This window comes from Mobula birostris, chromosome 21 (genome assembly GCF_030028105.1).
Source record: "Mobula birostris isolate sMobBir1 chromosome 21, sMobBir1.hap1, whole genome shotgun sequence".
Classification (NCBI taxonomy): Eukaryota; Metazoa; Chordata; class Chondrichthyes; order Myliobatiformes; family Myliobatidae; genus Mobula; species Mobula birostris.
The window spans coordinates 48813475-48840326 of NC_092390.1; the positions used below are offsets into that span (position 1 = coordinate 48813475).

General features: G+C 39.7%; 1 protein-coding gene across 2 annotated transcripts in view; it reads left to right on the forward strand.

Moving 5' to 3' along the window:
* Nucleotides 1-26852, forward strand: part of LOC140185772 (disintegrin and metalloproteinase domain-containing protein 12-like) — a 397254-nt gene that overhangs the window by 83917 nt on the left and 286485 nt on the right. For both annotated transcript variants that reach the window (XM_072239412.1, XM_072239413.1), the window contains exon 3: nt 2870-2943. In XM_072239412.1, the coding sequence (XP_072095513.1) occupies nt 2870-2943 (74 nt within the window). The remainder of the gene's footprint in view (nt 1-2869; nt 2944-26852) is intronic.

Genomic DNA, 26852 nt, shown 5'->3' on the forward strand with positions numbered 1-26852 from the left:
TTTATGTCATAGCAAAATGGAAATTGGAAATTGAGGAGAAAGGATAAAAATATTAATATCTTCTTGCTTTCCAACAGTTTTTTCACCGAGAAATGTTTTCTTAGATTGACACATTAATGCATGATTTTCTGATCTCCAGGAAACACCCTATCCATGTTTCAGAAAAACACTTTAAAAGTCATTTAAAAGGGGTTTAAGGTTAATGTCATTAAGGCACAGTACACAGGGCTTTTGGCCACTATTTTTGAATTATGTATCAGTTTTATTCCATTGTTCAGATGTGTGTATAAGGAATTGGAATCCTGCGTGATTAATTTGTTTCTGATTTAATCTTGGAAAATACATAATGATATGTAGACAAAAATGAAATAATTCTAGTAGTTTTTCCTGACAACTAATGTCTGATAAGTTTTAGCTTTGGCAGTGGAACAGCAGCAAAATGAACACAGCTACCTGAGAGAATTAAAATCTAACACACTTCTGCTTTTATCATTTCTGAAGTTTGCTTTTTTTTGGGGGGTACTTTTATTTCGAAGAACATGCAGATTGTAATAGCCATGGATGCCAGAATTCATCCAAACTACAATAACATATTTTGTCACTGTGAAGTTTACTCTTGAGATAGCAGCAAAAGTATAAAATCATCTGTTTCAGTAATCTGTGCAAACTAAGCTTGTAAATTAAAATGAAGGGTTTGATTCGAGTATCATAAATTTCTGTTAAATGAGTACATTTTTCTGGTTCCACAAGTAATAAGGTCAGTGTGTGGATTTACATGGAAGCTTGGCCCATTCTGACCTCATTTTCTTCTGTTGGAGCCAGACCATCTAGGCAAATCTCTCTGAACGTGGATTAGCTGCATCAGTACCTTAGACTCTTTTCTCACCAGCACAAACTCCCACATGCTTAATGAACCCTGCATACATGCTCATGTAGGGTTGATTGATCAATAATTATATTCAAACCTTCCTGATTAACATATGGCCAGTCAAGGTGTTGATTTTTATAACCAACTTCATAAAATTATTTTCATCAGAACTTTTCTTTATAGACTCTGAAGAAACACTTTGGTTCTTTTGAACGTCAAACAGTAAACACAGCCACATACATTTCATTTGATATAGGATCACTAATTGGTACAGGGCCATTAAGTGGATAGAACATTGGGCGATGAGATTCGATCTAACTATTGTAAGGATTTGGGAAGAGGAAGGTTGTTACGCTTACAGCTGCACCAGAATAGGAGAGATGGATACATATGTTGAACAACACTAAGAAACAAAGTGGTGAACATACTTAAAAGTTAAAAGTTCAAAATTCAGAGTCAATTTTATTATCACGTACATATATGTCACCATATACCACCCTGAGATTCATTCTCCTGCGAGCATACTCAGCAAATCTATAGAATAGTAGCTATAACAGGATCAATGAAAGATCAGTCTGACCGCAGAAGACAACAGACTGTGCAAATGCAAACAGAAAAAAAGCAATAAATAATGAGAACATGAGATAAAAAGATAAAGACTCCTTAAAGTGAGATCATTAATTGTGGGAACATCTCAATGGATGGGCTAGTGAGTGTGGTGATCCCGTTTTGTTCAACAGCCTGTTGGTTGTGGGGCAGTAACTGTACTAGAACTGGGTGGTGTGAGTCCTGAGACTCTTGTATCTTCTACCTGATGGCAGCAGCAAGAAAACCATATACAGGTCAGGCAACATATCAAGACACAGGTGAGGAGTTAACACCAGGATTTATTAAAACTCTGAAAGGTTTAAGATAACAGGCTTAAGATACAAAGAAAAGAACAGAATCAAAGGAAAGGTTATTGGCAAATAGACTGCAAGACAGATCGAAGATGGGTGTTAGAAAGAAAAAGGGAATACTCTACAAAGAAAGAAACAAAGGTTGGCTTGGAGGTAAAGTTCAAAAAGCTTTTGACCATAATTATATCAGTAATGTGGTTGCATGGGATAAAGAAGTGAAGCAAGAGTTAGCCATCAAATATCGAGGTTCTGTTCTTCTGTTTCGTAAAAGACTTCAGGACAATTAGCGTCATCTTCCCCACGTATAAAATCAGCTTTTAAGGTGGATGAATTTCACCTTTATGGAAAGTTATAATTCGTTGAAAGGCAAACATTGTTTATATAGCATGAGGCAATTTTCAAAATTGTTGGGGGCTAGAAGTAATATTGATACTGACAATATTGGTAAATGTGTGTGTGTGTGTATATATATATGAGAGAGAGAGACAGAGAGAGAGAGAGGATGCAATGCTGATAAAAGTTGGTAAGTATTATTCCAGGTTATGAAATTCATGAATTAAGTTTGCTTTCAAATATATTACCAGAATAACTATTATCCATTGCAGATTCTGGATAAATTCAAGTAATTTAACCCTTGCACTGCAAGATGACTGCTAAGAGGCCATGTGATCTGCAGGGGCTGTGAAAGTTGAACACAAATAAACCTGATTCATGTGTTTTTTTTAACCATGGTTACTCACGTTCACGTCTTCCAAGTGTAAGCAATGAAGTGGCGCAAACTTTAAACTGGCATTCTCTATCCCTGAAGAAAAGTTTGCCATGCCATATAATCATTTCACTATACTCAAGAGTTCTGGTATTCTCAGAATTGTGAACTGGCCTCTTCTGTCACAGAAGCACTGTTGTTGGCTAGGCTGCTCTGATTATAATGTGCATTGCCAGCTTTCATCACAGTTCAGCGATAGCTGGATGGAAACCACAATGAAATGGTGAATAGACCAAGCATTACTCTAAGTAATCCGAGACACATATGAACAAGAATTTTTAGTGTACTATGTAGGTTAATTAGCATTTCAATATGAATTTTGTATTTTTACCGTAGAACTATCCAATGCGGACCAAATTCCTAATTGAAGCTGAAGGCAAACAGCTGATCATCGAACTTGAAAGAAATAAGTGAGTAGCAGTAATGTTCCAAATTGATGACATATGTAATGCCTAAGGCAATGATTGTGTTCTGCTTAATGATGTGTAGCTTCTGGTAAATATATTGTAACTCTAATAGTTCTATTTAAATTCAAATTATTCTTAACTTAAGTAAGCATTAATCAACAAATTCTAAGAGTTAGTGAAATGTGCCAAGTGATATTGAACATTCATTGACATCATAGATATAAGTTCAAACTTTGTGACAAATATTATGACAAGCTATCTTAATGACACTATTCCTTTTACTTTTTTCGCTTAAAACATGTAGCATTGTTATTTGTCATCAGTAAAGTCTTCCAGCTTGAAAGAGCTTGTACTCTGTGGTAACTTTGTCTTGCCTTAATAAATCTGAACTGCAACATTTCATTAAGCATGCCTGCCGTGAGAGCAGCAATGTGTGATTGAAAACATCATATTAAATGTTACGATTTATTATTGCAGCTTTTACTTTGTCTCTATTATCAGATTTATAAAGTTGGTAGTGTGCAGACTGGAAAAAAAAGAGCCACTGCATTATATAACTGCACTAAAAAGACATTTTAGTGTTGCATACAAAGTGGAAATTGATAAGTTATTTCAAAATTAGTTTGCCAATGCCAACAGCTGTCATTCTTAAGATACTCTCCATTTCCTTTTGACGTGGACAAATTATAACAGCAGTTAGATGAAGACCGGAAAGGGTCAGACTTTTGTTCTGATGAGACTCATACATATTAAACAAAGGATTGGTTGCTGTAGGCTACATTGGTAGCTAGTACGGTTATCCTGAACAGTGATGAAGAATTCATCAAAAATTGTTTAATAACCTGCGTTCTGTTGCTACTGCACTAAAAGTAGCACAGTGAACATAATAATGACAAAACGCAATCAGCTACTTTTCTATCCACTGTCAAATTTGAAAAAAATACTTGTTTTCAAAGGTACCAACAATTACATAGTGTCATCAACTTTTTTATTGCTGTTCAGTTTGAGTTTAAATTGCTGAGGCTCACGTGCTTACCTTGTACCTATCTGTATTGAGATCTAAATTTGTTCAATTGTAGATTTAATTATTTTTATTTTTACAGCTGTGGTTTAGAATAATAATTCAAAAATATCTGTTTCTGAGGACCACCAACTAAACCTGCAGATGTCAAACTGTAGTGAACTTTATTCAACCTTCTAGTAAGCCACAACATCACTCTACATTTTATGCTTTCAGATTTTCCTGTTAATAGTACAGTATACCAGACAAAATACCATATTGCTTCTGTAACAGGACTTCCAGTGAAGCTATAAAAGATGAAGGGAATTCTACAGACCTGATGAAAGAGTATTTAACCCATTAATATGTACACTTTACAGCAGGATTCATTATAATGAAAGTTCTTTCCTCCCTCAGGATGGTTGTGAGCTACGGTACTGTACAAAGATCTTAGGCACATATTTATAGCCTAAGACTTTTGCACAATGCTGTATTTGATGACATGAAGCAGAGAGTGTGTTTGTAAATCTGGCAGGAACTAAGGATGTTGGGAATAGCAAGGGAGGGGTGTGGGACAGGTGGCAGGAAAGGAGTACCAAGGGTGGGGCGTGGTGCAGGTGCAGCCATATCCAGCCCTGAGACACCAGACGAGGTCATTTGATTCTGAACATCTGGTTTATTGATCATTACAGAATGTCTCTAGTACTTCCTGCTCCCTCCCCTCTCCCTTCCTCTTTTCTCAACTATGATTCCCCTCTCCCTGTCCCTTCCCATTCTCAGTTGACAATAGAGACCCATATCAGAATCAGGTATGTCATACTTGCAGATGTCATAAAATTTGTGGCAGCAGTACAGTGCAATACATAAAATTACTACAGTACTGTGCAAAAGTCTTAGGAGCCCTAGCTATACATATGTGCCTAAGATTCTTTCACAGTACTGTATAAGATTTTTTTCTAACTGAATTGCATAATTGACTATGATGGTATCTTGGTGATGGTAAAACATAAATTGCTCATTTATATATTTTTTCACTATAATGTATTTATGTTTTCAAAATAATCTGGAAATATTTACTTAGAAGTACAAAGGAGCAGGGTATATTTACAGTGCCTACACAGTGAGAACTCAGGAAGCCTTAATATTGGACCTTGGTTCTCACATCTTCCAGGTGAGATGGAGTTAGCAATCATTGGATATATGGACGATAAAAATCTGTCTCAGGGCCTTGAATAGCTGCTTCCACTTTGCTATAATTAATCTTATCTGCTCAGTTTTTAAGATAATTATTATTGTGAAACGGTTTTGTGCTGACAGGTACTAATGATTCTGTTGCCTTTGTCTGTCAGTCTGTGTTGGCCATTTCTCAACCACGTACTCCACACAAGTGTACTTTTTATTGTGACTGCATGGCTCCCAGAGTCCTGGAGGCGCCACTGTTTCAGCATCCTCCGAGGCAGAGTGGCCTGTGAATGATCCCCAGGACTCAGATGCTGGAAACTTGGAGCACCCAAATGGCCCTTTCACAGTTCATGCTTTTTTTTTCCACTGTCTCTAATTGTTCTTGATGATCAGAGATATTTAAAGACTGTTGACGTGCAATTTAATAAAATATATATTTTTTGAAAAGTAAGCTGTGATGAAATTATGTAGAATAATTGAAATTATTTATGCTAACCAAAATATAGGAAGAAATATAAACATGGAAAGAAAATGGTTCTGCTTGTGCCTAAAATTTACTTATCTCCTAATGATCCCCATTATCTTTCCTATCAGAATCCAGCAATGGTGGTCTTTTGTCTTCCCGCTTTTTACATCCATCAGCTGTCTCCAACCTTCACCCTCCCCTTCCCGCACTTTCCTCTATTTGCTCCTTATTTTTTTTGCTTCCTTTGTTGCTGCAGCCAACACCCCCAACCCTATCCTCTCTCTCCTCCCCTACCCTACCACAACCTACGAATCACCTTTCACCCCCCCCCTCCAGTCGACAAGTCACATTGGGTTCCCGTCTCACCATACCTCTGCTCTTCTTTACACTGACCACTTTCCCTCTCCACTCCTGGTCCTGATGAAGGGCTTTGACCCAAAATGTCAACCATTCCATTCCCATTCCAGATGCAGCTCCACCGACGAAGTTCCTCAATCAGATTGTTGGCTGCCAAAGAAAAACAAAAACTTATGCTCACTTAATGAAGGTCAGTGGGCATTATTGAATGAAAAGGTTGCACTCGACCTGGCTGGGATAAAGCCAAGGGACTGGAATTAAAAAGTATTCAGCCTTTCAGCTTGGTGTCATCAAGAACTCACTCTGAAGTCAGCATGGAGATCAGTGATGGAGTGAGGCTTTCCCTTACATCCACCATGTTCTATGTTCCACAGCACACTGAGTAGGTGTGGAAACCCAGAACGAACTGATGTGAATAAAGCGCATGGAGGGTGGTTTTCTGTAACACGTTGGGTCATCTATGAATCTTAATGCAGCCCCTTCGTGAAGAGACACAATATAGCTCATGTAATTGCACTTAAGCATTATATTTTCCTTTTTTTACAATTCACTAATCATGCTTTTTATCTTAAATTCACAACAAATCGCTGTTTTGCATGAGATGCGAGTAAGTTGCAAAAATAAACACTTGGGGGAGCTGCATAAAATATCTGCCTTTTAGGGGAAAAAAACACAGTTGTCAAGCTTGTATCTTGTGGCTTGATCCTTTTGCTTGCTTATCAAAATAAACAAGAAAATGTTTAAAGAAAGAATCAGCCTTACTGGATACGGTTACAATTGCAACATGTCAGTGGAATGTCCATCACAGACTGGGGCAGTCAGTTCAATCCCCAATGCACAAGCTAAAACAGCTAACTTTGTTACTAAGCAAATCAGCTGGTGACCACAGAAGTGCTGTCCTACCGAACAGAACATTCATTAAACTGACCCTGCTCTGCCTGTAATTAATCATGTGCTTAAATTAAATTTCTGCTCACAGAATCCTACCAACAGCATTGACCTTGCCATTCATTATTGCCTAATTCAATGTAGCAGAGGGCTACATTTAAATTAAAACACATTAATATCATATGTCAAATGCTTTATAAATATTTTAAAGCCTCCATTTTCAGGGACAGCATCCATTTTGTTGCTGCTCATTGGCTGCATGTCATAAGTGTAACGAGAGCTTCCTTAAGAGAACAAAAGTCTTGCAAAATGTTTTTATTCGTCATGGCAAATGGAATAAATAGAATCACTGAGTGTTAAATAAAATTTGGAAATTAAAGTAGGAGACTAATTAATTATCTTTTTAATCTGATGTACTTTGCCACATGCTTATTGTATGCAATGATATCTGTCAGAAATATTCAGTAATTGTCAACAAAACGCAGTGGCTTGATGTCTGAAAGAAAATAATTGCAAAAGCAAGTAATCTGGTGGAAATACCCAGCTGGTCAGTCAGCATCTGTGGAAGACTCTTTGACCTGAAGCATAATTTCCTCTTTCCACAGATGCTACCTAACCTGTTGAATATTGCCATAAATTTTCTTGTCTTTAAAATCAAATTTAATTATGCATTCATTTCAGAGTTAGAGTCATAGAAAAGTAGGGCACAGAAACAAGCCCTTTCACCCGTCTAGTCTGTGCCAAACCATTTAAACTGCCTACTCCCATCGACCTGTATTTGTTTCTGAGTAATAGAAACAGTTACCAATCGTATCTCTCTCTTCCATTTACTGTCTTCCTCCCTCCCACTGTAGATCAAAGAGCTTGATAGCTCTGGCAGCACAGTCTTATTCAGGTGGGGCTGCAGAAGCTAAGTAAGTATGTCAGAAGGTTGTCGGTGTCCGGAGTTGACCATGAAATGTGCAATAACTATCCTGTTTCCCAGTAGAAACTGAGCCAGGATCTATTGAGACTATTGCTGTTAGAACTCAGCTGGTTGGGCAGCATCTGTGGAGGTAGAGGGGTGGTCAATGTTACAGGTTAACACCCTACATCAGTAACTTTATACCTGACCTGCTGATCACACCAAACGAAGTCTCTTGCATCTCCTGTCTTATGGACTCCATTGGAAAAAAAACATCTATTTATTTGTTGAGATACAGCATGGAGCCATGTTGCCTGGCAACCCCCGATTTAATCAAAGCCTAATCACGGGACAATTTACAATGATCAATTAGCCTACTCACTAGAACGTCTCTGGACTGTGGGAGGAAACAGGAGCACCTGGAGGAAACCTAAGCCACCCCAGGGAGAACATACAAACTCCTTACAGACGGCGGTGGGAATATTGTGTGTGAACAAGCATAGAAATGAGTCTGGATGTGATATATTGGTTTTGAATAGACTGATTACACTTATTATCGAAATTTGGGCATGACAAATATTCATTTAATCCAAGTAATGAGAGTATTTGCCATCCTAGGAAATGTGCTATAGGAAACATTGATTACCCAAGGATTCGGATGTTCCCTTACTGCTTCTTCAGCATTTTTGCATGGCATTTGAACAAGCAAACCCTATAGATTGTGTTTTTCAGAATCAGAATTAGGTTTATTATCACTGACTTATATGTTGTCAAACTTGTTGTTTTGCAGCAGCAGTACAGAGCAAAGAGACAAATATTACTATAAATTACAAAATAAATTGTTACACACAAGGAATAATGAGGTAGTGTTCATAGACTGTTCAGAAGTCTGATGACAGAGGGGAAAAAGCGGTTTTTAAGTCATTGAGTGTGGGCTTCGGACTCTAGTCCGTTCTCTCCGATGGTAATAAGAGAAGAGGATGCTGAGGACCCTTTGTGATACTTGCCTCCTTCTTGAGGCACTGCCTCTTGAGGGTGTTGTCAGTGGGGAGGGAGGATTGTGCCCATGATGGGGCTGGCTCTATCTCCAACCCTCTGCGGCTGCCTGCAATCCTGTGCATTGGAGCGTCCATACCAGGTGGTAATGCAACCAGTCAGAATACTTGTGTGGAGTACATCGTTGCTAGAATGTTTGGTGATATACCAAATCTCTTAAAACACACAAAAAGCAGAACTGCTGGTATACCTTCTCTGGGATTGTATCATTGTGTTGAGCCAGGAATAGACCATGGTTATTCCTGGTGGATATTCATTGAAGTGGCAGGGCCAAGTGTAAATACACTGGGAAAAAAACCTGCAATCTTTAGGAGTTCTGCCAGTCCCTTGTTTGCAGTGATTAGGCCCTGTAAAACTACCAAAGTTAGGCAGTTAATTGCCAATATTAATGTATTATTTACATGACATATAACTTGTTTTTTTTATCATTTGGAAAAATGTAACGCTTTTAGCTCAAAAGATGATAAATCACGTTAGCTAGTCCAATGGAATTTACTTTACGTGCAAATTGTATTAGTGTGATAAAGATTGTCATGGAGATTTCACTACAAAATTAAATTTTGTATGTACTTGAAAAGTAATGATTCTAGTTGTTTGTTTTCATAAAGACAGGCTCTTCTTCTGAACCCAATCTAGTTACACCTAATTTAAAACTTTTTATATTTCTATCATCCAAAAAGAGATCTATGAGTACATCTCAAAGTCCACCCTGTGTTGGAACTGCCTATCTTATAAAGGCACAGTAAGATATGTTCCAGCATAGGTGGTTAGTGCATTGAGTAAGACTGCAGGGCAAGATGATTCACTCTATTCAACTGCATAGTGTGGGGGTGGAGGTTGGCTCCAATTCTCATGATGGATTGATTCATCATTCCTCAGAAGAGGTCAGAGGAGGTAGGGAATTAAGGGGGATGTGGGGGGAAATGCATTAATGTACCTCCTGGATTATAAAAGGAACTGTAAAGACACTTAATCTAATGTCTGTGCCCCCTGTGCATAATTTTCTGTTATTCTAACTCTTCTAAGTATTTTTAGTATTTTCTACTGTCTGTATTTATTATCTATCAAATCCCAATGATCTCCTGGTCATTGGCATCTGCACAAGACAAATTTATAGTACAATGAAACCAGTGTATCAGCAGTTTTTTGGTGTTATGGTACTTAAAAATATTTGTAATAAACTTAGATTCACACCTAGTTTTCTTGAGTTACAATTGATTTATGAGTTGAAGTCTTCACATTGAAGAGTTTTACATGCTCTTTCCATTTCTGTTTCATGCTTCCCAGTTGTTCTAAGGATAGATAGCTAGCTTTAGAAAATAAAACTCAACAAATGACATCAGTTCTGCATCTTGGACAAATTGCTAAGTACTATGTCTAAACAGAGGAAGACAGGATTGCTCTCAGGGTCAATTGCCTCCTGTGCGTGAGTCCCTCGCTGGGCACTTGTCCCTCACAGGAAGTAAAGAAGCAGGGGTCATAATTATAGGCTTCGGAAGTCTTGAGCAGGACATGACTTAAGATTCAACTTCTTTTTCACATGTAGGTTTGTAGACTTATGAAATATATGCTACTAAAACATACAATCTGTGGAAGCTTTCAAGACGGAAGTGGATATGTTGCTGATTAGGGAAGAAGGATATGCACTTGGCACTGATCCAGACTAATCTGTCTTGAACATAAATTCAGAAAAAGGACTTCAACTGGAGAGAGTTGAATTACCTTCCTTTGTTCCTAACTTTTTTTTTGCATAAATAGATTTTAACTCTGGTATTAATGTATTCATATTTAAATTCTTGCATACTTTCTGATAAATTGAATTAAAGATGCTTCTTAATAGTAACAGAAAATAATTATTTGTATCGAGTTCATTCCTTTGTCTCATTTTGTTTATTCCATTTTAACATTATTTCTTTCATTAATTTTCCTGTATTCAGTCACATCTTTATTAATCTCAGTATTTTTTCGACAATGTGCTTCAATTACAATATATAAGATATAAATATAGATGTAGCTGACAACTAGACATGTTATTAAACACATTGCATATAAATCATGTTGCTGTTTCCCTTTTAAATATATATGTATTTAGTTTAAACTGGGTAACTGTATATTTTGATAAAGGCATTGTTAATTGTCAACAAATCAATTAATTTTTGGCATTAGTATTCACTGAAATGTCCACATTTTCCCGGGCTGATACATATTTGACAGTTGATAAATGCCCCCAGTGTGGCTTTGCGACATCAGGTCTTAAGTGACCTACTGGTGAGGCTCGTCCCCAGATCACCCTGTGTTAGGAAACAAAGCTGGGAACAGAGCTTCATCCTCTGTCAAAGCCAGGAGATTTTTAAAAATAGTTTTTAAATATCTCTGATATTCACAGCTGCAGATAATTAAAATAGAATTATATCTAAAAATTGCAAATGCATTGAAAGACTAAGTAATTATTTAGGGAACATTAAGTAAGGTATGTAACATTAAATAACAATCCCAATTGCAAGGGCAGGAATCTCACTACATGACTGGAGATTTTGAACATACAATGGATATGATTGGTGTGGATTGGGAGTGGCTGATTTCCCAGACGTAAATGCTGGAAATGCCTGCAAGAGAAGGTTATGCCATTGGGCTTTGTTGAGGCCAGCGACAGGGGAGAGTGGGAGAGATGTGCCAGCATCTATTACTCATCATTCCCCAGGACTAGCTTAATGAAAAATGCTGAACATTGATAGCTTACTTCAGGGCAGGGTCTCCCAACCTTTTTTTACGCAATGGATGAATACAATTAAGCCTGAGATCCATGGACCCCATGTTAGGAACCCCTGCTTCAGAGCTACCAGATACAGCCAGGAAACTTCGGCAATATATGCAAATCAACACACACGAAGTGTCTGAGGAATTCAGCAGGTCAGGCAGCATCTATGGAAATGAACGGATAGTTGACGTTTCAGGCTGAGACTGTTCTTCAGAAGCTGCTTTTAAGCTGTGTATTAACGGAGGTTGAAAGGCAGAGAGGTCTTTTGCCCTTGGGAGCTGGAAGTACGATCAGTAGAGTGATTAGTTCTGGAATGAGGAGGAAGTCAGAATGAGAAGGCCAACGATCTCTCAGGCAATTATTGTACAGGAGATTCCCGAGGTAAGAACGCTTGGAAGCAATTGGGATTCGAGGACTAGAATTTTATAATTAAGTTGTTGACCATCTAAGAGCCTTTGCAAGCATGAGTGGAGGGTGAACAGGACTTGCTGCAAGTGCAGGCATTTGATGGCCTCATTTTTTTTTTCTGAAATTAGAGCAAGGGAAACAAGTCAGTACTTCAGTAGATTCATTAAGTTTAGAGGTGTAAAGGCATGAATGAAGATTTCAGCAGTCTGGTGATGTTACAGAGGGAAGTATAAGTTAACTTGGTGGTGATACAGACGAGAATGCAATGCACAGCTTGTGAACTACCTGGAGGGTGTTAAGGATAGATTCTGAGGAAGAGCACCAAAAATAATGAGAACTTGCGAAATGAAGAAAGTACTCTTTGTTTTTATTCTACAACTGGCTAAGTGCAGAGATAAGCAGCCGGATGAAGATCTACAGATAAATCGGAAAGGATCAGGTCATTGTCATAATCGCCTGTGATTAAAAGTGCTTAACTGCAATGGTAAGGCTGAAATGTGACTTTAGTATTTCAAACAAGAAATTCCAGGCATCTTGGGCAGTTGCAACACACTCAGACTTAAATGGGAAAGGGGAGGACAATGTTACAGGTTTCTACAGATTTTCTTCTCTCATCAAAGAGAACAACTTCATAAATAAATTATGGCAACTATTGTCATCAGTTCATTGTTTTGCAAAAGATATCATAGTTGAGCCAGATCCCATTTTCATTTGATGTCAACAGCACACAATTTCCAACACTGGTAAGCAGAAACGGAAAGTGATGTTCCAGTGGAAAGTGAAAATAGTTAACTGAGTCTACTTCAGAATTAAGTAACTCTGAGTCTTCACTGTTAGATGTGATATAGGTAACCTGTTACCTGTTCAACAGTAAATCCAGATATCATGCAACACGTATTTAATGAGTCTATATCTGAAAAGCTATTAACAATTCAACTACAATGGATTAGGATTTTCATCATTCATTTCAGATTTTAATATTAATAAGACCTTTTTATGCAGACATTTACCGCTATCATTCACTTGGCTTCAATAATGATAAAATCATTCCCCTTTATAAAAGCAAGTCTTATAGGGCTATTAGGATTATGACAAATAATAGAAATCTATCATGACTCATTGTTGGGAATACACTTTGGCATGAAAGTAAGAGGCCTTAGATTAATACCAGTTGTAAAAACATCACCCGTTTCTTTGAAAAATTATTTTAAAGAGTCATAAATTTCATGGCTTGCAGTTAGTGTCAGTTTTTTTTAATACTATCTCACCAATGCAATGAGTACCTACTCCATTGAATGGCTGGTCATATGAAGAGAATTTGATGGCTCTGGGCCTGTATTCACTGGAATTCAGAATAAGGGATGACCTTATTGAAATCTATTGAATGGTGAAAGGCCTTGATAGAGTGGATGTGGAGAGGATGTTTCCTGTGGTGGCAGAGTCTAAGACCAGAGGACACAGCCTCAGAATAGAGAGGTGTCATTTTTAGAATAGAGATAAGGAGGAATTTGTTTAGCAGTGAGTAGTGAATCTGTGGAATTTGTTGCCACAGGCAGCTGTGGAGGCCAAGAGTAATGTATATTTAAAGCTGAGGTTGATAGTCTCTTGATTGGTCGGGGCATGATGGGATACGTGGGGAAGGTAGGTGATTGGGGCTGAGAGGAAAAATGGATCAGCCATGATGAAATGGTGGAACAGACTCGATGAGCCAAAAGGCCTAATTCTGCTCCTATATCTTATGGTCCATCACAAGCTAACATGGTACCACATGAAGATCGATCTTGCATTGCATTTTCCTAAACTTATGAATTGCCAGTTTGCTGACAACTTCAGCATTCACAGGCAGGTAACTAGAGTTATAGAGTCTTGCAGCATGGAATCAAGCTATTGGCCCAACTCATCCATGCTAACTGAGACCTGGTCCCATCTGCCTGCATTTGTTCCATAGCTTTCTAAACTTCTATCCACATACTTATCCAGATGGCTTTTAAAACCCTTTTTTTTACTGCCTGTTACACCTGGTGATGCTTAGGGCAGCAATGAAGGTCCTCCATCTCTGTCTGTTCTCAGCCACTCAGATGTAGAAGAATTCTTCATTGCTGTTTCCGTAACAATTTTGTTTGACCAGTCAGAGTTGCTAGCCTTGAAATGAACCCCCAAACCTGGACGACCAGTGGACTACTCTTAGTCTGACCTCTACCCTTTGACCTGTTTGGCACAGGTGACCCTACCAAGAGCCAAAGCAGAAGGCCCTGACTCCAGGTCATTCAGGCATGAAAGAAGCTTTCAGTTAGTCCTGATGAAGGGTCTCGGCCCGAAATGTCAACTGTACCTCTGTCCTATAGATGCTGCCTGGCCTGCTGCGTTCACCAGCATTTTTTGTGTGTGTTGCTTGAAATTCCAGCATCTGCAGATTTCCTCGTGTTTGCGTTTTTCTTCATGCCTTATTGTGTTTCTTTAATTTCAATATTTCTCAAAATTTCAAAAATATTAAATTAATATCAATTTCTTATACATATCTGTGAATATTATAGATATTTAAAGCTTGCTACAAAACCATTCAGGCTTTGAGACAAGGTGACGTTTCTCTCCCAGAGTTACCTTTAGACTAGTCAATGTGCAAACATACTGTTGTCACGCTCACATAATCATCTCTTACAGACAGTATGTTGTATTCCTTCATTATAATCCTTGAGTTTGATCTTCTCACTGTGGTGGCAGCATAGTGCCATATAGACAAGAGTGTGTAGCCCTCAGAATCCTAAACATTCGCCGCAGATACTATGAACTTTCATGGTATTAGGTCAAAAATAAGTAAACCACCTGATTACTGGTTGCAATCTTTCTTCAATCAGTGAATCAGTGCAGTGCTAGGAAAAAGCTTTTACCATACCAGAAACACAGAAAGTACTCTGGGTAGATCGCTTCAATATCCTTCACCAAGGGCTTGGTAGTCCCACTAATGAATGAGTTGGTCAAGTCCTGAAGGACAGAGCTGGCAGAATGGGTCTACAGCAGGTGCCAAGTGAACCAGTGTGGGATAAACCTATTTGATATCATCTTCACCAATCCGCTTGTTGGGGATGTGTCTGTCCGCAATAACGTCAGATCAGTAAGAGCTCACACCAAACCGTTCTTGGTGGAGCAAACTTTTTTTTTCTGAACACCAGGGATAGTCTTCACTGTGTTGCTTGGCAATATCGTAGCAATAAATGGAATAAAGTCAGAGCCAATAGAACAGCTCAGAACTGGGCATTCATAAGGAGCTGAGAGCCATCAGCAGCAGTACAACTGTATCGTACTGTAGCAAAAAGAAAACAACAGGTTGAGCAGAATCTGTGGGGGTGGTGGGAGAGGAAGGAATTGTTAATGTTTTGAGCCTGCTATCCTAATGCAGTGTATTGACCCAAAAGTACACAATTCCTTTCCCCTCACAGATGCTGATTGATCCCCTGAGATCCTCCAGCAGCTTGCCAGATCCTAGTGTCTCATCTGTATCCTCCTCTAACCTATGAGTGCCCAGTGAATGGTTACCTATTAACTTGATTAATGTATGTGGCCTTGGGCTCTATACACTGAACGATTTTACAGTGTGAAGTCGTCATCAACAAATAAATATTTCCAGAGCGTCTGTTTTGTGGGACTTGCCCTTTTTATATTCCAGAGCCTAGGTCAGCAGCAGAGCAGCAGACGGATAATGATGCTTGCGAGTTTGATTTCTGGTCATTGACCCTCTCACAATCGCCCGGGAGGTTGCTTCATGCCAGAAAGTCATAAAAGCAGCATGTGCAGCTTGTGTTTGATCAATGCTCTCTGGGACATGGTGATCCCTGCACAAGGACTGCCACAAGGGAGGTTATTGTTCTTTGGAGAGATGTGTGTACACGCTCTGGCATTTTATTTGTATTCTGTTGTGTTTTGTACTTATTGCTACTTTTCAATAGAAGGATTTTTGTTCGGGCTTACCTCACGATGGAGTATCTTGCTACAATTAAAATTAATTACCAGAGATTTAAAATCTACCTTGTGGAGGAGAGTTTATAGCCAAGTCTGACAAGACATTAATATACTGTATCCCTAGTCATTTCAGTTCAAAGTACAAAGTAAATTTCTTATCAAACTGCATATATGTCACCATATGCACCGCTGAGATTCACTTCTTTGTGAGCATAATCAGTAAACCCAATAACCGTAATAGAATCAATGGAAGACCTCACCAACAGGGTGGACAACCAGTGTGCAAAAGACAACAAACTGTGCAAATATGAAAAAAAAAGTAGTAATAATAATAATAAATAAATAAACAATAAATATTGAGAACATGAGATGAAGAGTCCTTGAAAGAGAGTCCATTGGTTGCGGGATGTGGCCAGTGAAGTTGAGTGAAGTTATCCCGCTGGTTCAAGAACCTGATGGCTGAGAGGTAATAACTGTTCCTGAACCTGGTGGTGTGAGTCCTGGGACTCCTGTACCTTCTTCCTGGTAGCAGCAGTGAGAAGAGAACATGACTTGAATGGTGGGGGTGGGGGGGGGGTGTCCCTGATGATAGAGAGCGTTCCATGTAGATGTACTCAATGGTGGGGTGGGCTTTATCCGTGATGGACTAGGCTGAATCCACTATTTTTTGTAGGATTTTCCATTCAAGCGTATTGGTGTTTACATACCAGGCTATGATGCCGCCAGCAATATACACTCCACCACACATCTATCTAAGTGCCAGCTGGTGGCACAATGGCATCAGCGCCGGACTCTGGAGCGAAGGCTCCCAAGTTCGAACCCAAGTCGTGCCACCCCCCCCCCCCAGCACGCTTTCCATCCGTGCCAGGTTGAGTGTTGACCTTGCCACTCTGCCTCGTTTAAAAAAAAAGGGTCGAGTCAGGAACGTTCATATCGTGACCCAGTTAATCCGAAAGGAAACCAATCCTGACACCACGCGCCAGACAAGAATGGCTGACTGTCTGGTGCGACACACTAAAACAAAATCTATACAAGTTTGTCAAAGTTTTAAATGTCATGCCAAATTTTCGCAAACTCCTCAAGAAGGAGAGGCACTGATTTGCTTTCTTCATAACTACACTTATGTGCTGGGACAGGTCCACTAAAATGATTACACTGGGGAATTTAAAGTTGCTGAGCCTCTCCACCTCTGTTTCTTGATGAGGACTGGCTCATGGAACCCTGGTTTCCTCTTCCTGAAGTCAATAATCAGTTCCTTCGTTTTGCTGACACTGAGTGAGAGGTTGTTGTCGTGGCACCACTCAGCCGGATTTTCAATCTCCCTCCTATATGCTGACTCATCACCACCTTTGATTCGGCCTATGACAGTGATGTCATCAGCAAACGTAAATACTGTGTAGCATTGGAGCTCTGCTTAGCCGCACAGTCAGAAGTGTAAAGCCAATAGAGCAGGGGGCTAAGCATGCAACTAGTTCTTAGTTTAGAACTGATGTGTCATGAGCGTGCTTCATGTTGTCAGAGTATATTCACAGAGAGGATTTGTTGTGAAACCGGCTAAATGCGTGCTCACCAACAGCTGACCTGGCTGCGTCTGCTCATACTTCCTTTCAGTGTGGGAAAAGGAAACTTGTGAGGAAATTCCTGCTGCTAGTCTGTGAGGAGAAACAGCTGAGATTCTAAAATCTACACAGAATTCTCCTACTTTCAAAACTCACTGACTCCTCCTTCTTGGGTGTTCCCTCACAATTCAGTGTAACTAGATTCCCCGCCCCCCCCCACTTTTTCTTTAAGAGATACAGCATAGTAACAGGCCTATGCTGCCCAACAGGCCTGCACTGCCAATTACACATGTGACCAATTAACCTGCTGGCTGGTACATTTTTGGAATGTGGGCAGAAACTGGAGCCCCTGGAGAAACCCCATGTGGTCACAGGGAGAACATACAATCTCCTTACAGACAACGGTAGGAATCGAACCTGGGACATTGGTGCTGACTGCTATGCTACCTCCCTGTGCCACCCTTCTTTACTGCTGGACTAGAGGGAGCTGATGAGGGGAGTGTGGGACCCAGAGACTACCACAAGGGGTGGCAGGAATTGCTTGAAAAAGAAGTTGGCAGGTAGATGGGGTGGTGATGTACTTCTTCCTTCATTCTACGTTAGCCTGATGAAGGACCTGAAGTTCTAAGTGCCATTCCCAACAGTCCTCCTTTTTGAGTAGTCAGAGCCAGAGAATGCCACAAGTTGATTGAGAAGTTATACTTCTTCCAATTTAGGGTAGTGCACGGTGTTTAGAACACAGACTGGGTGATCATTTTATAAAGCACCCGCATTCAGTCATCAGGAGTGGCTTTGAGTCCTGCCACTTTAATTCCCCATCCTACTCTCACTTTGACCTGTTTGTCTGTGGCCTCCTGCACTTTTGTAACAAGGTCCAACAGGAGTTTGATCAACCACGCAAGTCTGATGAATGACAGCTCATTTTCCATCTGGGCATTTTGCAGCTTTCTGGACTCCATTTCAAGATCTCAGGCGATTCACTTTCTTCACATCTGTATCAAAATTTCAACTTGCCTGTCATCATTGTAACTGTTATGATGCTGTTCGCGTGATTCTGATGTCATTTCTAAGGAGTCTGTACATTCTCCATGTGGAAGGTGTTGGTTTTCTCCGAGTCTTCTGGTTTCCTCTCACAGTATAAAGATGTACTGATTTGTAGGTTAATTGTTCATTGTAAATTGGCCCATGATCAGGCTAGGATTGAATCAGTGGTTGCTGTGGCGTTGTAGCACTAAGAACTGGAACGCCCACTCCGCGCTATAGCTCTAAATAAATAAACAAATATTTTTTTTTTCTGTTCACATTCGTACTGTCTGGTGTGCTGTCCCAAACAAAGCCACTTAATGCACTTATAATTGTCCCCATTAACACATTTGAAATCACCCAATCAAATGTTCTGCCCATTTCTCCTTCACTGTTTTGCCTAATGAAAACTGCTTTCTTTTCTCTCTTTCCCAGTTCTTTTGGACCACGTTTCTCTCTCTACCAATGGCAGCTGACCTGCAAATCCATCATTTTCTGTTTTTTTATTTCTGCTGGACGATGGAGATAGTGGGGTTGGGGTAATTTTGGTGCTGATATGGAGGTAAAATGGTGAGCTGTTTTTCATTGGTCCTAAGGGCTAGCTCCACTTCAGTGATGTGTAAGACTGAGAAAAGTGTTGGTGGGAGGCATGGGTTGGAGGTAATGCCACCTAGCTTAACACAAGTCTGCACCTCGATGGGCTCTGTTAGCCATTAGTTGAATTGAAGCACAGAAACATAGAAAACCTACAGCACAATACTTAATATTGATCTGAATATTTCTGGACTCTTTTGATGACTTTGTGATTTGGTGCATTGAAATTTGTGTTTTTCGCTTTTTTTTGCCCTTGTGATTTGTTCTTTCTTTTTTTTGCTGCACAAGTCTCAACAAGCACTACAACAAAAAGAAGGAAGTTGAATACCACCATAGTGAAATAATAATTAGCTGGCACATGCATATTCACGAGCACAGTTGCCGAAATCTGCTGTGCTGCTGAGTCCATAGTTCTGACAAACTCGGTTATCCAATCTCATTGGTTTTACAGTTCTATTGCAGAAAAGAACACAAAAGCTGAAGGAAAGCTAGACAGGCCTTTGGTCTGTTTTTTCAACTTAGTTATTCATTAAGATCATGACTGAATCTTTTTGGCAGTGGCACTTTTCATGTGAATAGAAAGCCTATTAATCGCCTTACGATCCCAAGGTTTATCATTCTTAACCAGTTAAGTGACTTTAAAAGGGGGTAAGATGATTTTGAGCTTTTGGATAAAATTCAGCAAGAATTATTGGAGTAAAGTGCACAATAATGAGAAAAACTGCAGGTGCTGAAAATCTGAAATAAAACAACAGATGCTAGAAAGACTCATCAGTTTAGGCAGCATCTAAAGCAGGGGTTCACAATCTTTTTCATGCCAATGGCCCCTACCATTAACCAAGGGTTATGTTGGGAACCTTTGATCTGAGGGGTCTCTAAAGCTGAAACATTAACTGTTTCTCTTTCCAAAGATGCTGCTTGAGCTGCTGAGTGTTTCCAGATTTTTCTGTTTTTTTTTAATTGTATGAATCATACTGTTAACAATAGTTTTCTAAAAGTAACTGAGTGGCAGGCTTGTGATATTTCCAATAATTATGATTTGACGTTGATAGTTTAGCTGTGCTGAAATTGACAAAATATGGCATTTTGTAATCTTATAAAGCCATTATGATTTGGCATAAAATACATAAACACTGCCATAATTGATTTCTGAGCCTTGCTGGCTCTGACCATGCTGTTAAATGAAGTCAGAAGCAGTGATCAACATGCTGCCACAAAATATTGCTGTATTTTTTTATTTTATGACATGAATATGATATAAAATCATCTCATTACATAAACATGTTTACTGTAAGACATTGTTGAGATCTGCTGTATGCACAGTCAATCCCAGAATATCAAACTATGAATCTAGAAATTTGCTACTGAGTGTTAATGTATGGCCAGAAGTTATTGGTTTGAATTTTTCATACTTTAACAAATAACTTAATGTTTATTCTAATGCAAGAATAATTTTTAGTGGGAAGACAAGGAAGAATTTGTGTGGTAATTACAATCTATCAAAATATTTAACATCATTATGAGCTCCATTTCTAAACGAAGGTCCAATGGTTTCCCTTTCTAGGGTTATAGTTTACACAGAGGTTTGTAGTGTGCCAAAGTCAAGACAATTAATCATTCTTCACTCATCCAGGTTGATCCTTGCCCCCATTTGTTTGCCTCATAATAATGCCAGAAGCTCCACACAATTCAGACACTTGCGGTTCTTCAGACAGCACAGAAAAAGTAAAATAGTTATACTTATTTTATCTTAATCAGTATGTTCATCAACACCGACTGTTGGTTATCAATTACTGACAGCTACTTATAAATTTACACAAGACAAGGAAATCTGCAAATGCTGGAAATCCAGAGCAACACATACAAAATGCTGGAGGAACTCAGCAGGCCAAGCAGCATCTATGAAAAAGAGTAAACAGTCAATGTTTCGGGCTGACAGCCTTCATCAGGTCTAGAGAAGGGACTAGGGAATTTACAGCTTGACAGAATAGATTTAACTTCTTGTTTCCTGTTACTAGATCTTCCTAAAAATATTTTTTTTATTGATTTAGTCTCTGCTAAGCTTGATCTTGACAGGAGTTTCATTCATCAGTTCATATTGAAGCATATCTGTTGGCAAAAACATGTTGTGAATATCGACATTCCACTGCTACGCCTACTCTACCAGAAGACACAGATCTCTTTAAGTTGGCAGTGCAAACAAAACCTGTACAAATTGGTGTTAAGGGTGATACAAGTTCTTCAGATACTTATTTCAAAATAATTGAGTTTCAAGAGTTTCTCAGGGGGAAATTACCGGGAATTATCTCATGTCCTGTCAGCCTCTGTTTATTGTCAAACTTCCATCAGTAAACTGAACTGGACAGCTAAATGGACACATTATATAACCTGTACCCTATTTCTGTGCTGTTTGTGATTCCTTTTCGCAACCAATTGGTTGGCCGTTGCATGACAGATATCACATAGTCTTGGAAAAGCAAAATTCAGGATGATTGAAGGACAGGTTCCTCTGCACATACATGTACAGACAAACACACACACACACACACACACACACACACACACACACACACACACACACACACTTCATCCTTGCCTGGATTGACAGGCAGAATCCTATACAACTGATTCCCTCATCTTCTCATGTCTGCCTAGTCCATCCCTGACTCCCCCTCTATTCACCATCCATCTCCAGCTGTTTTATCACGCTGCTTCTGCCAGTCACGCCTTCAGCTGCTAAGCCCTGTTCTGGAATTTCCTCCTTGAACCTTTCTGTATGTCGAAATCTCCCTTTTACTTTGGCCATTTAGTTATCTGCACTTGGTACTTGATAAAGTACCTTGGTACTTAAAGTGAGGAACTAGTCAATATTGGTACATGAAGGTAGCTGGCTTGGACATTCACTAGATGTTAAGTGATTTCGATCCTCTTCAACATGGTGGCACTTCTCCCCCTCTCCTCCATTCTCGACATTCTGCGGAGACCATATCTTCTATTACTCCATAGATTGTATTTCCACCTCCACGAGGACCAGGAAGTAAATGGCCAGTGTAAGCATTTAACCATTTGCTAACCATTTGTGTTACACCATACTTGAAATTAAGAATATCATAAAAATATTATTAAAATAATATCCACCTCCACAATTACTCCCCTTCTTCACGTCCTTTTCCAAGCAGCTGCAGGAGATATATCACCTACCCTTTTACCCTTAGCCTTTCCTTCATCTGGGGACCCAAACGTTCCCTCCAGGTGAAGTAGTAATTCATTTCTGCTCCAGGCTAATCAGAGCATAGCGATTAGCAATCACAATATTAACATGTTGAGTCCTGATGGTGGATCTCAGCCTGAAATGCCGACTCCTTATTCCTTTCTATACATGCTGCTGTATCTGCTGAGTTCTTCCAGCATTTTATATGTGTTATATTGATGAACAAGTCTTCACCGAGCAGTCTCAGTTTGCATGCCACTACTTATGGCATTCAATCATTCTTGTTTCCACTTTTTTGTAAGCATTCCCTTTGCTTTCTCTCTCATCCACCATCAGCGACCTCCTCCACTCAGGTAATGCTGTCTTCTCGCTGCTGCCAGCAGGAGGAAGGTGCAGGAGCCTCAGAACTCACACCACCAGGTTATTACCCCTCAACCAAAGGGGATGACTTCACATAACTTCATTTGCTCCATCACTGAACTATTCCCACAACTTATGGGCTCACTTTCAAGGACTCTTCATCTCATGTTCTTGATATTTATTGCTCAGCTATCTTTTTTTCCTTTGGTACTTGCACAGTTTCTTATCTTTTGCACAGTGGTTGTTCGCCCTGTTAGTGCGGTCTTACATTGATTCTATTATGGTTATTAGATTTATTGAGTATGTCTGCAAGGAAATGAGAGTGAATCTCAGGATTGTATATGGTGACATATACACATATGTACTTTGATAATAAGTTTACTTTGAACTTTGAAAACTCTCAGTCCCAATGTAATTACATCTACCTAAAATGTTTAACTCTGCTTTCTTTTCTTTCACAAATGCTGACTGGTATTTTTTAAAATTTCACATCCTGGTGGTTTTTACAGGGGTTGTTAAAATGAAAATTTGTTCAGGAATTCAGTTTTCCACTAGAAGTAATGTCAGGTGTACACTAATCACCCCAGTGAAATTGCGTCTTGCATTGTTCATGCAGGAAGAATGCTTAAAGTTTTCAGGTTAATCTTGCTATGAACTCAGTGGATTAGGCAGCATCTGTGGTGGGAAATATCCAGTTGATGTGTCAGATTGAAACCCTTCATCTGGACTCACGTTATTTGATTATTGGAAAGTGGTCTGTCTTTGCAACTACCTTATCCCAAAAGCTTTGGAAACCTTTTTTTTCACCGTTTGGCTCTGCTGCAAGCATTACCTCATTCAAAATTCAGGAGTGCTTCATTGCCTGAAAACTGCATTGGAATGTCCAAGTTGCGAAAATCATTATGTAAATACAAGTTGCTTATTTTCCTTTCAGATTATTACCAGTGTCTCAGTACATTTAAATGTCCACCTTGCCTGCCCAGTGCTACAAGGGTCTTGAGGCTAAAGACTAGAAAGCTGCTCACCTTCACCTCCAATTCCACCCAATTTCTGTCAGGTGGAGAGAGATTTGGAATTTCCCCTCCTATTAATTGGGAAGTGATTTGCAGAGAGACAGGCATCTTTTTCTGTGCCAAATGTAGGCATGGTTGATGTGTAACAGCTGACTTGGCTCGAATCAGAAAACTGAATCCTCAACAGCCCAACACATCATCTGTTTGTCTTCTCTGCTTATTAGGGAGAAGGAGCTTGGCAAATCTCTGCAATTGCTCACTAACTTTTTAAGTAATTTACCTGATGGTTTCCATATTGAAAAAAAAACTGGGGAGTAATTTTCGTAATTTCAGAGGAGTGGGGAGTAAAGCAGGGGAACTTTCTGTACTTGCAGAAAATACCACAATTATGCATGGCCCGAGAAGTATGTAACTGGTCAGGCTTTACTTTTGCTTATGACTATTTTTGAAAATCTAATTTGAAGGCTCAGAAAGTACTAACTACACATTACCATAAACTCTTATTTTTTTACTGGGGGAAGGGTCTGTATATGTTTAAATGGCAAACCACTGTTGAACTGTATTTTATGGGGGAGTGTATTTTGAAATGTGAATCATTTCTTTGCTGAGCACTGAATTAACAACATATGTTCAGTAAGACGTTACACAGCATTGCCATACATTCAAACTCGTATATCAGTGATCCTGTTGTATGTTGTACAAGTTCACCCACCCATGTATATTATATTACTTAACATGAATATTTCATTGCATTTTTTTGGCTTGCCTTACTTCGCTGTTACAGCTTCCAAACTCACACTGTCGTCTTGAAAGTAAATACTTAAATCATCTTGTATGAAATGTACACTATTACAATATCTTTTGATTTTGTGAGGCTTATGGATCAGCTGGCTTGATGAAGTTTCTAATCAAAGCTTTGTACTGCCTTTAGTAAAAGGTCAGCAAATAGTTCATCTGAAACGAGATTTCTGTTGAGGGGTATGGGTGGATGAAGAATAAGGATTGATGTAATGTGGTTGCAGATGTTATTAAACCCTTTTGAGATTCTGGAGGTTAAATGTTGTCTTATATTACCTTGGGTAAGTGGAATATTTTCATGTTGCTATTTTTTAAAAAAAATGTTCAACTGAAGTAAGAAAAATAAAGAACTATTAAATCCAGAAATCAGTTCCACTGTGGACCATAGATACAAAAGACGCTTTCCTTAGCCTGGGAAAGTTTAATTCAGACAAAATGAAATTTAGAATTACAAATTCATAAAGAATTCCATTGTTTCTTAATAAGTGATAGGTTTATTTCAATGCTATTACCCATCAACCGAATCATTTTATTCCTACAGAACTACAACCCCCCATCTTCACCATTCCCCATCCCATTTTCCCTCTCTCACATTATGTCCTTACCTGCCCATCACCTCTCTCTGGTGTTCCCCTCCCTTTTCTTTCTTCCTTGGTCTTCTGTCCTCTCCCCTTCTCCAGCCCTTTATCTCTTTCACCAATCAACTTCCCAGCTCATTACTTCATCCCCCCCACCCTTCCCGGTTCCACCAATCACCTTGTGTTTCTCTCTCCCCTCCCCTCCCCCCACCTTCTAACTCTGACTCCTCCTCATTTTTTCTCCAATCCCGCTGAAGGGTCTCGGCCCGAAAGGTCGACCATACTCTTTTCCACAGGTGCTGCCTGGCCTGCTGAGTTCCTCCAGCATTTTATGTGTGCTGCTTGGATTTCCAACATCTGCAGATTTTCTCTTGTTTGAGATTGATTTTCTTTTTGGTATGATGAAGTATCATTGTGTGCAATGCCAAACGGGCACTCCCACCCCAGATGATCACAGAATTGGTCAGAAACAAGCATGCAACTGTGTTAGCATGGTTTCAACATGAAACAATGCATGAATCACAACCTGTGCAGGTCCCAATGGGAGCAGTGTTACTGTGACACAGCTTCAGCCAGTTTGCTGAGCAGCACTCTGGGAAGATCATGGATTCTTAAAGTCATAGTCCCCATGGTAACCAAATACCAGAGGAACGAGATGTCATGGGTATTGAGTCCTAGCTGTCTATGTGACGTGCAAGCCAGGGCAGTACAATATAGAGACCGAGCTGTTGCCCATACAGCAGGCTCACCCTCTCCACATAGCTGACGAATCCAAAGGAACGGCAGAGACTGATACAGCTTGGCACCAGCGGTGTCGCAGGAGTTGCCAGTCAGCGTTGAACTCAACGTAGGGACTCCAGTTCCGGATTTGTCCTCGGGGCCTAGTCCTGAAGCCTTCTCCGTGAGTGGATATAGACACAAGGCAGCAGAGGTTTGAGATCAGAGTTTTCCTTCTCCTAGATGAGCTACCATCCATGGCTGACTAGCCCCATCTGCCCGAAGGAAGAACGGAGGAATACAGGCTGTGTAAAGGGCAAGAGAAGCAGCTTTTGGAGGTTTAGATTTTTCTGCCTTCTCTCTCAAAGAACTACCTAGAACAGCTTAGCACACAGAGCCAGACACTATCTGCAGAATAGCAAATTTGAAGATAATATTATTTTCAGATAAGTTACACGTTTAAAAAAAACAACTGGCATTAGATTTGAGTACAAATGGCACTTTGGAATATGTATGAGCAGATTCTTTTGATTTCTTGAAGAAGAAAGCCCTTAACTCCGAGTGGAGTCATCGGGACACCGTCATGACGGCATTTTTTTTAGCAGGCTTTCTTATTTTTACGAGGCTGAGTTGCTAGCTCGACGCTCAACCCAGCACGGATGGAAAGCATGCAAGGGAGCCGGCTGGATTCGAACTCAGGAGCCTTCACTCCGAAGTCCAGCGCTGATGCCACTACGCCACCAGCCAGCATTGAGTTCTTGAGCTACCTTCTAAAGTTCCCATGATTGAAGATTTCCCCTTTAAATCTCGAGCAAAGCAAGACTGCAGTGCAACACCACCCAGGTTCTCCTGACATTTCCTCAGAGAGTCATTACATACAGTTTCCTCCTCTGCCTTATGTTGATGTGGGCAAAAACCTGTATGTACAATGGTTGACAGTTGAAGGTAATGGGTGAGGATTGATGGATTTGTTGATAGTCAGCTGGATCATCATTGGCTATGGAGCAATTTTGCTGAGTAGGTAAGATGGGCCAGAACAACGGCAGGTGTAATTTGCTCTTGAAAAATATGTGGTCATACACT